Source organism: Perca fluviatilis, chromosome 2 (genome assembly GCF_010015445.1).
Source record: "Perca fluviatilis chromosome 2, GENO_Pfluv_1.0, whole genome shotgun sequence".
Classification (NCBI taxonomy): domain Eukaryota; kingdom Metazoa; phylum Chordata; class Actinopteri; order Perciformes; family Percidae; genus Perca; species Perca fluviatilis.
Genome location: NC_053113.1, coordinates 24,216,057 through 24,232,273, shown reverse-complemented (window position 1 = coordinate 24,232,273; position 16,217 = coordinate 24,216,057). Strand labels below are relative to the sequence as shown.

The 16,217-nt window shown below is 38.9% G+C and overlaps 1 protein-coding gene across 4 annotated transcripts in view; it reads left to right on the top strand.

Annotated features, from left to right (window-relative positions):
* The window catches only part of veph1 (ventricular zone expressed PH domain-containing 1), a 90,365-nt gene that overhangs the window by 49,562 nt on the left and 24,586 nt on the right, over positions 1-16,217 (top strand). For all 4 annotated transcript variants that reach the window (XM_039825785.1, XM_039825802.1, XM_039825778.1 and 1 more), the window contains 5 exons: positions 2,012-2,232; positions 5,346-5,570; positions 6,988-7,352; positions 11,372-11,511; positions 11,874-12,008. In XM_039825785.1, the coding sequence (XP_039681719.1) occupies positions 2,012-2,232; positions 5,346-5,570; positions 6,988-7,352; positions 11,372-11,511; positions 11,874-12,008 (1,086 nt within the window). The remainder of the gene's footprint in view (positions 1-2,011; positions 2,233-5,345; positions 5,571-6,987; positions 7,353-11,371; positions 11,512-11,873; positions 12,009-16,217) is intronic.

Here is a 16,217-nt window from a genome sequence, read left to right as displayed (position 1 = left end):
TGATATACAGTATACTCATTGTTGCAAATAATGAATGCGCTCTGGGAAAGAAAGCACACATTCATACACACAGCAGTACAATATCTCCATGGGGCTTGTTAGTGTGCCAGACTGCAGCTCCGAAAAAAGCAGAGAGATCAGTGTGCTGATTGACAGTCAGGGGAAACTAAGCAACAGAGCAAACAAGGAAAGAAAGGCTTGTCGCTAGACTGATGCAGTTTTTTCTTTTCTTTTTTTTTAATTATAAAATCTGAATCATTTTTATTTAAATTAAGTATTTTAACCGATACTGTGTCTCCTGCACACAAATCACATGTGCTCCTGCCAGAGGAGATTGGCTCCCAGTGTTGTTGGGATTATGATAATGGAGTAATGGAAAAGAATGGGCCAAGTTGTGTCTTTCTCAGAGGGTGTGTGTGTGTGTGTGTGTGTGTGTGTGTGTGTGTGTGTGTGTGTGTGTGTCAGTACACATGAGGCAGAAAGAACTGATTTCTTTCTCCAGATCCGTATCCGTCCTGTCAGATCGGCACTTTGGAGGAATATCCGTTACCCTGCCATAATGTTTTGGACAACATTAAAAGTTATAATTAAATACAACAGTTCTTCCTGTTTCTGATTCTTTGCAGGATTTTAAATAAGAATTTTTTCATACGTTAAACAAGTGATGTATTTAGGACATCAAATCAAGGCCAGGTGCTTTTTCCAGACAATTAAACACGAAATGTGGTGATTGATGATTAAGAAAAGCTTCATATGACCTGGCAGGCTTTCAAAAAATATTACTTTAAAATGTCTCACTTGCAAACTGTAAATGATGAGAATTCTGCTTATGCTGTCACGTTTGGAAATATTGTAGTAAGTTCTTAAAAAGTAAAATCATCTCAACAATAAAGTCTAAATTGTGTGCAGAAGTAGCACACATCCTCGTAAAGTCTTTGTACCTGCAGCCTGCACTCCAGGCTCACAAACTCCTAAATACCTACTTGGCATGTTGTTACAGTATAAAGTCAAGTTATACCTTTTCTGGTAGTTTTAGCATCCACGTATAAATATAGCATCTTACAGAGAGTGAAACATGGCCAAACTGTGCAGTAACTGCATTCTTCTCTCCTTGTTACAAGGTGTGCTTGAGCTCTGTAAGCACAGCTTTGTCTGTCATTTTGGCCCTCCATCAATCAATCGGTTTTTTTTTCAGTTTTATACAAGTGTGAAGCCTTAAGTTTTTAAAAGAATCCTGTTTTTGTCCCCAGATGGACTTTTTTTGGGCTTTGGCCGCCCTAAAACACAGCAAGGCCGTTACCGAATCATGTCACCTTTGTTCATCTGTCATCACAGATTCCTGTCTTGACAGGTTTACCCCACTTTAAAACGTGTCTGTTTTTGTTAAATAACGTGGTATGATCCAAAAGGGGTAAGGATAAAACCTCGCAGTTTAAAACAGTGATTACAGGAAATAGCACAAAGAGAAGTTTGAACCTTACTCTAAGAATACAACAATTATGTGTACAGTATTATTGTGTGTCGGAGGTGAGCAGGTTTTATATGTTTCTGATTCATTTTACACAGAAAGCAGGCTGAGAATGATCAAATTTGTGTTTATGTGTGTTATTACAAAGGCAGATGGGAAAGTAATGCCATTTGGGGAAAGAAGAAGTTTATATTTTCTAAATTTGCTGAGAGCATGTGTTTGTAATTATTATTGTTTGTTATGATTTAGAAACAAAGAAGTGCGACCAACACCCCCACAATGTAGTGACACAATACTTTCACAAACACTGGCAATACTGGTCCCATTTTCAGTAATTATCAGTACACTCAGAAACAACCCACAACATTAAAAATAGCCATTAAAATGGATGATTTTTGTACAATAAAACAACTTGTTGGCAATCTTAATCTTTCTTTCCTTATTCCTATGATTAGTTTTACGCTGGAACGAGCATGGATCACAGCACCAGATGTTATCATTTTGACATCTTGTCTTTCTCTCTGTGTTGGTCCCTTTCTCCAGACTCATGCTCACAGCTCCTTGGTCTACCTGGTGTCCTGTCTGGGCAGCATGGAGCACAGCTTTCACCACACATTGCTGCTGGAAATCAGAGCTCTGACCGACCGTTACTCGTCTTTAGTGGGAGGCTGCGGTAAAGACATCTACAGGATGAGCAACTCGTTTACTGCTATAGCCCGACTGCTGGGGAGAAGACTGGAGGAGAGCACGGCTATCCACTGCAGGTCAGGAGACACACATTTACAGGCTATTTTTTATCCTCTTATGTCTCTTTTTTTCTCTTGTTTATTATAGATACATATAAAGTGTTAACTCTTGAAATATATAGACGTCCTGGTAGGTATTCTTTTTACCATTGACAGGTTAGCTGTTTCCATCTGTTTTCAGTCTTTATGCTAAGCTAAGCTAGCTAGCTGCAGGCCGTAGCATGATATGCAACCTACAGACATGAGAGTGGTATTCATCTTCTCATCTAACTCATGTCCAGAAAGCGAATAAGCATATTTCCTAATATGTCAAACTATACTGTTAAACGTATGGATTTAGGTATGCTGAATAAAACAACACCAAACAAACTAATTAGACGTGCTCGATAAACTGAATATGTGTTTTCATAAACAAAAATTTAAAAAGTGCTACTCCCATGTGAGGTGCTCATCTGGCAGCAGTAGGAATCCAGATTAATTTCTCTGTTAGAACTAGTAACGTGATTTGGGATATTTAAATGGTTACCTCATGTTTTGTATGTATGTATATATATATATTTATATACTATACTATAAAGAACTACAGTACAGCAACATGTAGTTCCAGACCACCGGAGATTCATTGTTAATGTTAACAGATGTTTTTCTTCATATTTTTATTAGTGCTTGTATAAGCTGTGATGTTCCTTCAAGTAATACAGCAAATACCGTCCGGTATTTCCTCCCATCATTTAAAGAAACTGACAACTTATTTTCTTAACCTGCTGCCAGAACTTAAGACTGATTTGTTTACCTGTTTAAACATTTTGCCTGTGGGTTTGTCCCTGGTTTGAAGTTGCAAAAAGGTGATGGGATGTACTTCACTTCCCCAATCAGCATTTAACGATATTTAAATTAAAAACTGATAAGAGTTATGGGGTTGTTTGCTTGTGTTGAAAGGCTGCTGTCAATCAAATCTCATCAATCCGCACACAATGCTGATGAAGCAAATTTTTAAAAAACTAACTTTGATTGTTGCTTATTTACTTTTTAGGGGCTTTAAATGGTGTTGATAATTGACAAATAATCTGGATCAACGGAAGTACATTTTCAGGATAATTGCCCCTCTCTGTGTGTTGCCGTTCTCAAAATCCCTCCGCTTCAGGAAACAACAACAAACTTCAAGCTACACACTAAAAAAAAAAATTTGGATCATGCAACAAGGCAGGCCTTCTTGGTTCTTTCGGGGAATGATTGTAAAGATTTGCAAAGAATATGTTTCGGCATTTACTATCTAACTGGGACGTTTTGGGACCAATTGGTGGGGATTGCTGTGGACGAAGTACACATGTCGATACACTGGTAAGAGCAAATTACATTTAACCATGTATCCAGCTAATTTTAATAGCTCATGTTACTGTATTGTGTGAACAGTTCACTTCATTTAATATTGTATTTGGCGTTTTCTTTTGCCAGATGCAAATGTTCCACCAAAACAAGTTCCTTCCCGAGAACATTTTGCAGATTTGATTGGTTTAAAGAAATGCAAACAACGCAGAGCGTTTTATTCTCCAATCCCAGAATATATGTGTGGAGTAGCCAGACCTTACTCCACAGCCCTAAAGATAGGTCTGGCAATTTGAGACTAAATGACAAAGGACAAAGTACTCCAGTTGTAAACATCTGGATTGCCTAGACAATTTATAATGAAATCATCAATTATTTAAATACTGATTCCTGTGTCAAGAGTTTTGAAACTTGTTTGAAACTTGTAAAAAGCTAAGAGAATACATATACTAAGCCCACACATTCAATCGATTTGTGGTACTAAAACCTAAAAAATGTGGGTTTGTAACAATATACTATTATTATGTGCATAAGTTGACTGGGATTCATCTGGCTGTAGTGTGGGAATGACACGCACAGCTCTCTCCGAAACAAGAACATCATGTGCAGGATTGGAGGCTTCCAAAGACTTTGCTTGGGGTATAATAGAAGAAAGACAGAGGGAATGAGGGATTGAGAGAGGCAGGATGGTTTATTAGTGAAACAGCAGGGGGTGAAGACAGAAGAAAAACAACAACGGGGCAGTTGTAAGTCCTCTTTCAGCAAACAAGTGGACTGTTAAATGAAGTTATAAAGACCACTTGTAGGGAAAAAATAGGGACAGAAAGAAAAAATGAGAGCGATGGAGGGAGGGAATAATTAGTTTGGTTAGAGAGCAAAAGAGAGGAGACAGGCGGTGAGGGACAAAGAAAAACAAAGCCCAAGAGAGAGGGGAGAAAGTGAGATGTAGCCAACAAAAGAGGGAGAGAGGGGACATGTGGGGTGAGAGACACAGAAATAGAGCCAGTCATTGTGAGAAAGGGAGAATTATAGAAACGCTAGCCAGAAATGTGTCTGTCCAGCTTCATCTCACGTGCCCACCACATGCAATCCAACCCTTTGCCCTCTGTGTGTGTGTGTGTGTGTGTGTGTGTGTGTGTGTGTGTGTGTGTGTGTGTGTGTGTGTGTGTGTGTGTGTGTGTGTGTGTGTGTGTCTCAGTACACATGAGGCAGAAAGAACTGATTTCTTTCTCCAGATCCGTATCCGTCCTGTCAGATCGGCACTTTGGAGGAATATCCGTTACCCTGCCATAATGTTTTGGACAACATTAAAAGTTATAATTAAATACAACAGTTCTTCCTGTTTCTGATTCTTTGCCGGATTTTAAATAAGAATTTGGTCATATGTTAAACAAGTGATGTATTTAGGACATCAAATCAAGGCCAGGTGCTTTTTCCAGACAATTAAACACGAAATGTGGTGATTGATTATTAAGCTTCATATGACCTGGCAGGCTTTCAAAAAATATTACTTTAAAATGTCTCACTTGCAAACTGTAAATGATGAGAATTCTGCTTATGCTGTCACGTTTGGAAGTATTGTAGTAAGTTCTTAAAAAGTAAAATCATCTCAACAATAAAGTCTAAACTGTGTGCAGAAGTAGCACACATCCTCGTAAAGTCTTTGTACCTGCAGCCTAAATACCTACTTGGCATGTTGTTACAGTATAAAGTCAAGTTCTAGGCTACCTTTTCTGGTAGTTTTAGCATCCACGTATAAATATAGCATCCTACAGAGAGTGAAACATGGCCAAACTGTTTTACAGGGTGGACGAGGCATGCCCGCAGTCTCCCTGTGCATATCTTCCGGGGGGAGGCGGGGGAGGTAGTGGGTCAGAGGAGCGGCTGCAGGTGAAGATCCAGGCCTTCGATGAGAAAATGGCGGAGGAGGGGGAAGAGGAGGAGGTGGAGGAGGACTCTCCGGCCCCCCAGCGACGCTACAGCCTGAGCCAAGCAGTCAGGGAAGAGAGACGAGAAATGAGATTCAACAGGTTGGTTAGTACTGTATGTAACATGGCATGGCTCTGCTGAGTATCTGCTGAGTATCTGCTGAGTATCTGACTGAATAGTAAGAATTTCTTTTTATGAAGAATACCCAGCTAGAATCTTTTTGTTCCAAGAACATTCTGAGAATGTTATCATTTTGGTCCAATGAATGTTTTTTTTAAATGTAGGATAACATTCTATAAAAACATTTTAAAAATGTTTGGTGATAAACATGTTTTTAGTGGGAAGTTTTCTTTTGGTTCCCAGAATGCTTATTTTAAAGGTAGGATAGAATTATATAAAGACATTCTATAAATGTTTGGTGATAACCTTCTTAAAATGTTTTTAGCGGGAAGTTTTCTTTTTGGTTCCCAGAATGTTTTTTTTAAACCTAGGATAACATTGTATGCAAACATTCAAAAAATATTTGTTGATAACCTTCTTAAAATGTTTAGTATTTTATTTCATTGTTAGAAAATGAAGCCCTAACATTCTTAAAATGTTTTTAGTGGCACATTTTTTGATGTTCCCAGAATGTTATTTTAGAATAGGATATGCTTTAAAACCCTTATTGAAATGTTTTGTGGTAACATTTAGTTAAAATATGTTAACATTATTAGAACTTGGGACAGTATATTAAAAGGTCCACAAGTCCTACAGTTTGATTACAAGTCCATTACGCTGGTATACAAAGCCAAAAAATGAACACATAACTTGTCTAATGCTTTTTGACTGTACTGCTGTAAGTTGATGTTTCTGCTTTCTGAATGTTTCTGCTGCAGAACTATACAACAATTTTTTTTTCCTAAAATGACATTAGTTTGTCATATAACAAATGTATCTTGTATAAAATTATTGACATGTATGATAAATATCCATATAATAAGAAGTAGATTAAACAAAGAGCCTCTTTGAATCAGGGTGTTAACTCACCTTGTCAGTGCTAACGGTTCACTATCTGTTGTGTTATAAAGTGAATAGTCCTGTAGACCACTGAAAATAATTGATAAAGTGTTGGCAAGTGTCTGTTAGCATGTTGTAGCACTTGTACATGTTGCTACCTTACAAGGTACATTGGGCACAACTGAAGCAAGTTTAACGGGAACTAGAGTGCTGAATCCTTTTAGTGTAATTTGTAACTAACGTAAAATTTGTAAAGTTGGCCAAAGACAACAAAAAGATCTCCAAGCAAAAGCAGACACTCATTACAAAAGATCAGTACCTTTAGCAAAGTAATTTATATGCCCACAATATAGTACTCCTGCCATGCATTGAAATTCAAACATTTTGCAGTTGTATGTTTTTCTTTTAGTTTTTACAAAATCATTGTCAACAATCTCCCAATGCCCACAGAACCCTGCAACAAAACCAAACCCTGGACATTTTGCACCACTTTGTTTTATATTTTCTGGTCTCTTTTAGGTCAAAGAGCCTGGCTCTCCACGCTGTGCGCTCACGCTCCATCAACTCAGACACCGGGGAGGACGGTGAGGGATTGGAGCCAAGCCCAGACCACATCTCCTCCAACACATTGGTGAATTCACACTCAGAAAACCAGGAAGCACCGACTGCTGAGATGAAAGTGACGGGTGACGGTGCGATGCCCATTACCACTGCCCTGGACAGAGGGGTCAAAGAGGCTGAGAAAGATCCAAGCAGAGAGAAGGAGGAGCAGGAGGACGCCGACAGACTCTTCATCCATTTAAGAGACAATATGGAGACGATCAGAGAGTTCTGTCGAGACATGGTGCAGCAGATCCCCATACCAGAGCAGTGTGCGATAGAAGGTAATGTGAACTGAATTGTCAGTACATGCTTTCTTTTAGATCAGTTTAAGAAATAATTTGATGACAGTGTTATTTGTGTATGCAGTAGGTGGAGAAGAACAGTGAAGTACACAGAGAGAGGCAAAGAGAGGGTTTGTGTAACCCGCGGAACCTGAATGAGATTACAGTCAGACATGGTGGCTGGGGTTGATTAATGATGTGGTATGAATCATTGTTATGACCAAGTCATCTTGGCCCAAGTCCCAGTAAGTCTCAAGTCATTTGGTCCAAGTCTCAAACAAGTGTTGATTTATTTTTTTGGGGTCAAGTCAAGTCAGAGGTTAAGTCAAGTCAAGTCAAGTGGAGTCCTTAGTTAACGCAAGTCAAGTCCCAAATCAAGTCACGTTTTACATTTTTAAATCCAAAAGTGATTACTGGTGGCACAGACGCAGCCGTTGTGGCGGTCTGGTCCGACCAGTGACGCTTCATCAGGGGTCTTTCATGTTACATGTTGCCATAGCAATGACTTTGATTGACAGCCAGTCCTCCAATCATGACAATCCCATACCGGGGAACTTTTTGAGTCGTCCAATCACGATTCACAGTTTGCGCTGCTGCCGCCGCTGCATAGCATACTTGATAGTTAGACAGAAACGTGATGTTAAATTATATTATTATATATTTAACAGCTTACATTCAATCTAATGAGTCATTTGAGTCATCATGCCTCAAGTCAAGTCGAGTCTTGAGTCATTAACTTACAAGTCCAAGTCGAGTCTCAAGTCATTCATTTTTTGTCAAGTCGCAAGTCATCAAACGGTGACTCAAGTCGACTCAAATCCGAGTCACCAAGTGTGAAGTCCACATCTCTGGTATGAATACACCTCCTCTTCTCCTCTCTCCTTCCCACTTTCACTCTTTACCTCACATAAACACCCATTTAGACCCAATCAGTCAGGGAACAGTTTTCTTTTAAATTTGCATGTGCTGATTAATGATTTTTAATCCTGTCCAGAGGGCATGTGAGTGTGATTTTTCTCCTTCTACCCAAGTATTAGTTATAGTTCTCCTATAATTTATATCCTGTCTGGACCGACACCTTGTATTTTAAATTGGATCTTTGACGTTTTGTGAGCTAAGAGCTGTTTTTTTTAGTTATTGAGGGCCATCAGCCAAGCTGGTGAAGAGGATCATATGATTTTCCTGTGGAATATCTCTGTTTTGAACTGATACAATTTGGCAGTAAGTTACTGAGGAGCACAGCAAATAGTTTTTAAATGTATTATTTATTATTTATCTCCCCTTAGACTTTTATTAAAAATAGATCCTTAGATCATCTCTTTGATTTGATGTTGAATGATTATATTAACTTTATCATCTCTGTCCCCCATTGGCCTCATCCGTGGATTTACATGAGGCAAAACACAAACACAATTCATGAGAACTGTTTGGTTGATATCTAATCTTTGCAATTCAGATTCAAAATGGTTTCATCTTAAAGGGGTCCGTGTGATCAATTCTATTATTGGTTTTGGTCTTCTCATGGGAGTATTGCCAGACCTATTCATTTATATTATGCCATGGAGCTCGTCATGGAGATAATTTGTTAATGGGAAGGTATTGAGGTATAGAGGCAAATAATTGTTTTGAAGTGGTCAGGCTTATTAAATTCAGTTACATCTATACAACATAGTCAGGTTTAAGTAGAAACAGATGAATGTAATGCATACATATGTAGAATAAAGGACATATATATGGGTGCAGTTTTGTGTGTGTGCACGCTTGCGCTCATACCTTAGTTCTTGCAGCGCGTGCTGACTAGTAACAGGGTCAGTCAGTTCATGTGAAAAAACAATGAAATGAGAAACCTGTCTCCAAACTAATTTAATCCACTTTCTAAAACTTTGTAATCCCTTTTCACATTTCCCCTCTCATTCGTCTCATATTCAGGGATTTGATATTTTATTTTCATTCATGTGTTATGCTTTCTGCTTATTTTCCATTTTCCAATTCGATTTGCTCCACTTGAATTAAGACTTCATTGTCATCTTATACTGTTGCAGCGCCTGTTTTAACATTTCCCATATTGAATCTGATTTTATTTAAACTTTATTCAGCCCCTCCTGCAATGATGAATCTTAGCTTAATGGGATATAAATCACAGCTAAATTCAACCAACAAACAATGAAATATGCATTTGATACATCAGATACACATATTTTACAAGATAGACACATTTAGACATAAAATACATTGAGCTAGGCAACAAGACCTCTGGTGTCTTACACACCTGTAGTGTGGGTGCAGACATGCACAAATTCAATAATACACCAGTTCACACTTAACCACACAAACACACACACACACACACACACACACACACACACACACACACCACACACATACTTACATGCAATTGGACAGTACAATTCTTTATGTATTCCTTTGTCTGATCCATTTGCAGCAGTGAGTCCCTCTAATAGGGACAAGGCTTCAGTCTTTTGAACATATTAAGATCAGACAAAGCTCACACACACACTCGCACACACAGCACCAGACTCAAACACGACACGAGAGGTGATGATATTTTTATTGACAGGGGAAGGGAGGGGATGTTAGGGGATTAGTCATTTTAACTAAGAGGCAGCCAGGAGTCATATACACAATCATAGACACACACACACACACACACGCACACACACTAATATAGATGTATATGCACACACGTAAAACAGGAAAGACATAAAATAACAAACTCCTCCTTTGGCCTCTGGTTAATTGATTAAATATGAAGGTGAATGTAAATATACAATTGTTAAACACATATACATAGACACACATTCATTCCTCTATCCGTAATTGGTGCTTTGCATCTGCTCTCTTAGTATTAAGTCTCTTTATGAGAATCAACCCCTAGCAAATGATGTCACAGGTGGTCTCAGCTGGAAGATGTCATCATGTTGCTGGCTGGCCTACACGTGAGCTGCCGACCCATTCATCTCAGGGGATGAGGATTACACAGAAGAGTGTGCATGCACATGTATACTCAATCCAAACACACACACACACACACACACACACACACACACACACACACACTGAGTTGAAACAAACATATACAGCGTTTCCGACTGTCAGATACAGAAAAACTTTCTCAGGAACTCATGAAACTAACGAGTGAAGCAGGATAAACAGACACACATTCTATGTATTCTGTTCTATCTATTTACATCCTATAAACTGGGATAACCTTGGTTTTGTTGAATTGTTTTGGCTTTTGAGTTTTTCTGTATGTCCAGAATAACAAATTATGGTTTGATCACTTTGAACGACTTCAGTCACCTAAAGCATAGATAGTTTCACTTTATTATTAAAACTTGTAGGAGATATCCAGAATGGCTTTATCTTTACAAGTTACTGACTAGAACTAGAAGATGTTTGATTCCTTTAACCATCTTGGGGAACGCAGTTATTTGCTTTCTTTTAGTGAGATGAGAAGATTGCTACAACTCTCATTTTTGTCCGTCTAATATAAGCCTACACCCAGAAAAAGAAACAGCTAGCCTGGCTCTGACGAAAGGTAACTGCCAACCAGCACCTCTAAAACTCACTTGTTTAATTCAAACCAAATTATAAAAACAACAATTTGCTGTTTTACAGGGGATTTTGTGGCACACTATTTCTCGCTTGGAAGCAGTTATTTTATTTTGCATTTATAGCATAAAATAAAAATGAAGCGCTACAAAAAGAAACCATTATTTTATTTTGATCTAACATATGATTTCCTTGTGAAGCACAGAAACTGTTGGACCGTCACTGTTTTTGTCTTCCTGGCTGAGATGTGGGAGGTCGTGGGAGGTGGTGGTGGTGGGAGAAGAAGACATTTTCTGATGCATGCTATGAATCGATCTGTAAAAATGTTCCCAAGGTTAATCAAGTCCATATGTGCAAGGGACATAGAGAAGCACACAGATGAAGAGAGCTAGCTGGTTTAGCTTGGGAAAATTAATGATTGCAATTTTTATGTGTTTGTGTGACAGATTCAAATCGAGGATGTGTGGCCAAGCTGTCGTTCTCCTGTCCTCTTAAGGGCCACTACTGTCTGTACGCCAAGTCCTGCTTCAACCTGACCAGCCGACAGCCTCATCTTTGGATACACATCATGCTGCTACATCTACAGGTGCACAGAAAATTTGGTTCTGGTTTGCTCACTGAAGTTGTATTACATTGTAGAGCAGAAAGGAATGTAGTGCCCTTTTTGAAAATCTGGACTTCTTTTAATTTAGCACGAAAACCTAATGTAAACTTTACATTAAATGTTGATTCTGATTCTTGTCATTTCTGGGAATATATGAAGAGTTTTACAGTTGAGGAAATATCCTTGTTCAAATGCGTAATTGCAAACAAGAGTAGCTTTGTTTTCCCAACCTTTTTTCTCCTTTTTGCCCATACTTTTCCTCTTTTTCTATCCAAACCATATCTCTTTTTTAGTGTAATTTTATTTGTTTCTCTGGTGTTTTCTTTTCTCTCTCTTTTGACCAGAGTAAGTCCAGTGTCGCTCTGTGCTCCAGGGATGATTGTGTCCAGAGGCTTGCCTCCCTTTGGGAGAAGACGCAGCTAAAAGGTGCTCACAGCTTCCCCATGGCCATGACACAGCACACCACCCCACACAGGAAGGTACTGGACCAAACTTTGTGTGTGTGTGTGTGTGTGTGTGTGTGTGTGTGTGTGTGTGTGTGTGTGTGTGTGGGTGTGGGTGTGGGTGTGGGTGTGGGTGTGGATGCTGCTTTCCCTATCTGTCTCCAGCTGAGAAGATGAAGTCAGCAGTAGTGAAAAAAACTAAAAACAACTCTTCAACATAATAAAGTGTAAAAGTTCAACATCCACTTTGTTTAAATATGGAATGCACTAAATGGACAGTTCTGTATACAAGGCCTTTGCTCACCCCTTCTTCTCATCTTAATCATGCCGGTGTGTGTGTGTGTGTGTGTGTGTGTGTGTGTGTGTGTGTGTGTGTGTGTGTGTGTGTGTGTGTGTGTGTGTGTGTGTGTGTGTGTGTGTGTGTGTGTGTGTGTGTGTGTGTGCCCATTTCAGCATTTTTGTAAGTGTGTGGATGTGGGTGTTGTTCCATATGCTGCCCTTTCATAATGTGACAAGCTAAGTGGTCGCTAGGAAATAATTAGACCCACAAAGAAAATAGAGCTGTGGTTTGTTTTGTGTGTTTCGTGTGTTGTGGCTGTAATCAGATGGACCAGCTATGGTTACCATATGGAGCATCAGCAACTGTACACAGGGCAGCAGTGGCGGAGGAAGTACTCAGATCTGTTACTTTAGTAAAAGTACTCTTTTACAAGTAGAAGTCCTGCATTGAAAATGTTACTTAAATAAAAGTATGTTAGTATGATCAGGTAAATATACTTAAGGTATTAAAAGTAAAGATACTAAATGCAGAAAAATAGCCCTGTGACTGTTATACTGTTACATATTATATCATTATATTATTATGCTCATACTAAGCAGATAAGCAGGATGTTACTGTTGTTGTTGGTTGAGGTGGAGCTTGTTTTTAACAATTTTTTATTGGACTTCAACTAAGGATTAGTGATTGGATCAACTGATTGTTTGGTTTGTAAAAATTCCCAAAAAATGGAGAAAGACCCCAGAGTGACACCTTGACGATGCTTGTTTATTCCAACCAATAGTACCAACTTCAACATTATTAAAGCGCTCATATTATGCTTTTTGGCTTTTTCCCTTTCCTTTATTGTGTTACATATCTTTTTTGTGCACGTTATAGGTTTACAAAGTGAAAAAGCCCAAAGTCTACCCCAAAGGGACTGACCATCTCCAACAGAAAACACTGTTCACAAACTGCTCCAAACAGCTCTACTGTAGTCCAGCCTTTACTTCCGTGACAAACATGCGTCACTTTGTAACACACGTTATAATGCTCGCCTAGCTGCTAGCATGGCATGCCCTCATACTCTGCTTCTTAATGGCTAGTAGACCTTACCTAGCTACTGTGCATGGGCGACTCCGAACAAAGATGGTACAGAAGTGAGATGTCTCACTCTGTAGCTAAAACAGAGAGCTCAACACATAGGGTGAAAAGGGGAGATGCTGCAATGTGCAGTACAACAAAAATATGTTTTTTGAAAATGAAACCATGTAAACCTATTCTGGTACAACCTTTAAATACAATTATGAACCTGAAAATGAGCATAATATGAGCACTTTAAGAATTAATTCAAATTATTAAAATATTTAAAAGAAAAGCAGTAAATCCTCACATTTGAGAAGCTGGAACCATTAAATGTTTTTGCATCACAAATGACTTAAAAGACTAATAAAATAGTTTCCAATTTTCAGTTGTACTTGGATAAACTGTTTGGTAGTTTAGTTTATAACATAACATATTTTATGTTTTGTATTTAAAAATCTTAATTTTTAAAGTTGTTACTAAAGCTGTCAAATAATTCTAGTGAAGTGAAAAATACACTATTTCCCTCTGAACTGTAGTGGAGTAGAAGTAGAAAGGGCCATGAAAAGAACATAAATAAAGTACAAGTACCGCAAGTTTCTACTTAAGTACTTAAGTAAATGTACTTAGTTACATTCCATCACTGCAGGGCAGGCAGACTCATGCTGTGTGACACTCATCGGTTCAAAGATGGTCGTAAACATCTGCTTTTACTGTTTTCACTGTATCAGTCTCCAGTAAAAGCTCTGATTTACCTGCTGAGCCACCAGTAAAATGTGCTTTCTGCTGTTTTCAACAGGCTCTAACTGGACCCCTCGTACCTTAAATGAACGGTTCAACATTATCAAATCCACTTATTTGCTTGCTTAAGAGTTCGATGAGAAAATCAATGACCCTTTCATGTTTGTAGAACATTAAATAAATACCTGATGATTAGAGTTGGCATTAATAAGATGTAGTGATACCGACCCAACAAACCTGCCAAGTATTTTTTAAGTTCTTTTTACTTTATATGGGTTCAGTTTTATTTTCCGGGGGCGCACCAAGGAAAACCACAGATAAGAGTATAGGAGATTTACTGGAGAGAGGGAAGAAGAAGGCCACGACCTTTCCCTCCATCCATATGCTCTGCATTTCCTCTTTGCTTTAATTCCCTCTCTATTAGTCCTCCAGCTTCACTCCTGTCACTGTCAGCCAATAAAAAACACATGTAGTGGAAGACAAGGAGAGAAGAGATGCGAAAGGGAGGAAAGCTATGGGGCTTTATGAGGCTTCAGAGTTTCAAGAGGGAGTTATTTACGTCCTCTGACAACTCACTTTAGTAGTTTTTATGGGGAGCTTATTCCCCGGAGTCCTTATGTTTTTTTGCCCAGCAGTTTTCCTTGGATTAGGGTGGCACCTAAATCATGGTCAATGTCGCTGTGGTCCTGCTCCGCGCCCTGCTATGCCCTGCTACACCCTGCTATGCCCTGCAGTGCCCTGCTACACCCTGTAACGCCCTGCAGTGCCCTGCTACGCCATGAACTACTACAACTACTATTTCTAGTCATAGTTTCATTATCTTTATTGTGACTATTATTGCCACTGTTCATCACACCCCCAATCGGCACCGTCAGACACCGCCTACCAAGAGCCTGGGTCTGTCCGAGGTTTCTCCCTAAAAGGAAGTTTTCCTCACCACCCGAGGTTTCTTCCTAAAAGGGAGTTTTTCCTCGCCACTGTCGCACTAAATGCTTGCTCTTGGGGGAATTTTGTAAATTATAGAGTGTTGTCTAGACCTACTCTATCTGTAAAGTGTCTTGAGATAACTCTTGTTATGATTTGATACTATATATAAAATTGAATTGAATTGAATTATGACACAGAGATAATATAAAGCTGGTGTGAGCAAAGAGGAGAGGGATGGAGGGAGGTAAGTTACTCGGGAGGAAAAAGTTGAGAAAGATACAGTAACAATAAAAAGCTAATGGGTTTAAAGCATGGAAATAGTAAGGAGTTAAAGAGGCAGCCGGGTCAAGAGATAAAGATAAAGATAAAACTAAGATTAAACTTGAGCCCCACGAAATTGGAGAGCTGCACCATCATTGTGTTAATCACAACAGACATAAATCAGTACAAGTGAGGAAATTGGAGGATGAAGGATGAAAAAAAAGGACTTTATGGAAAGAAATGGGCAAGATTTGGAAAAAAGCATGCAGGCACTAAGTGATTAAGATAAAGCATGAAAGAAAAAGGGAATGAGAAGGGTCAAACCTTAAAGAGGGGAGAGGAAGAAAGGGTATGAGAGAGAGTTAACAGTAAAAAAAGATGGTTAAAGAAGAGGAAAGAAATAAGTATTTTAGGAAAAGCAAAAGTAGAGAGAAAAAAATGTGGAAAGATAAAACACAATGAAGGAGGAAGACGTGAACATGCAGACTGAAAAAGACAGGAGGATGGTGGGAGTGGGAAGAGGTACAATGAAATAAGAAATTGCAGAGTAATTTTACAGAGGATGTGGCAAGAGAAAAGAGGAAGAGAAAGAGGAAAAGGCATGAGATATGATGGGAGACTGGGCTAAAGAAAGAATGGTGAAACAATACTTGTCAAGTATCACCCTTCTCAGGCTTCCACTTTTCTCAGAGTGAGAGCGTGGAGATAAAGTTTGGTGGAGGAAGAGGATTAAAGGAGAAAGAGTAAAGGTAAAGACAGAGCTGAGGCTGAGATTAGATAAAGACATTATGGGAAGGAAAGACACACAAAACGGGCAGGATGCGAAGACGAAAGCAAGAGCTGAAGGAGGAAATGGAATTTTAGGATCTGGTTTACATATAAGAATTGTTGCCTCTGTTTGAAACAGCTTATATATATACTGTATCAGAACATCCTAATGCCCAGAAAGAGCTGTGGATGAATGTGAAGGGAGACAG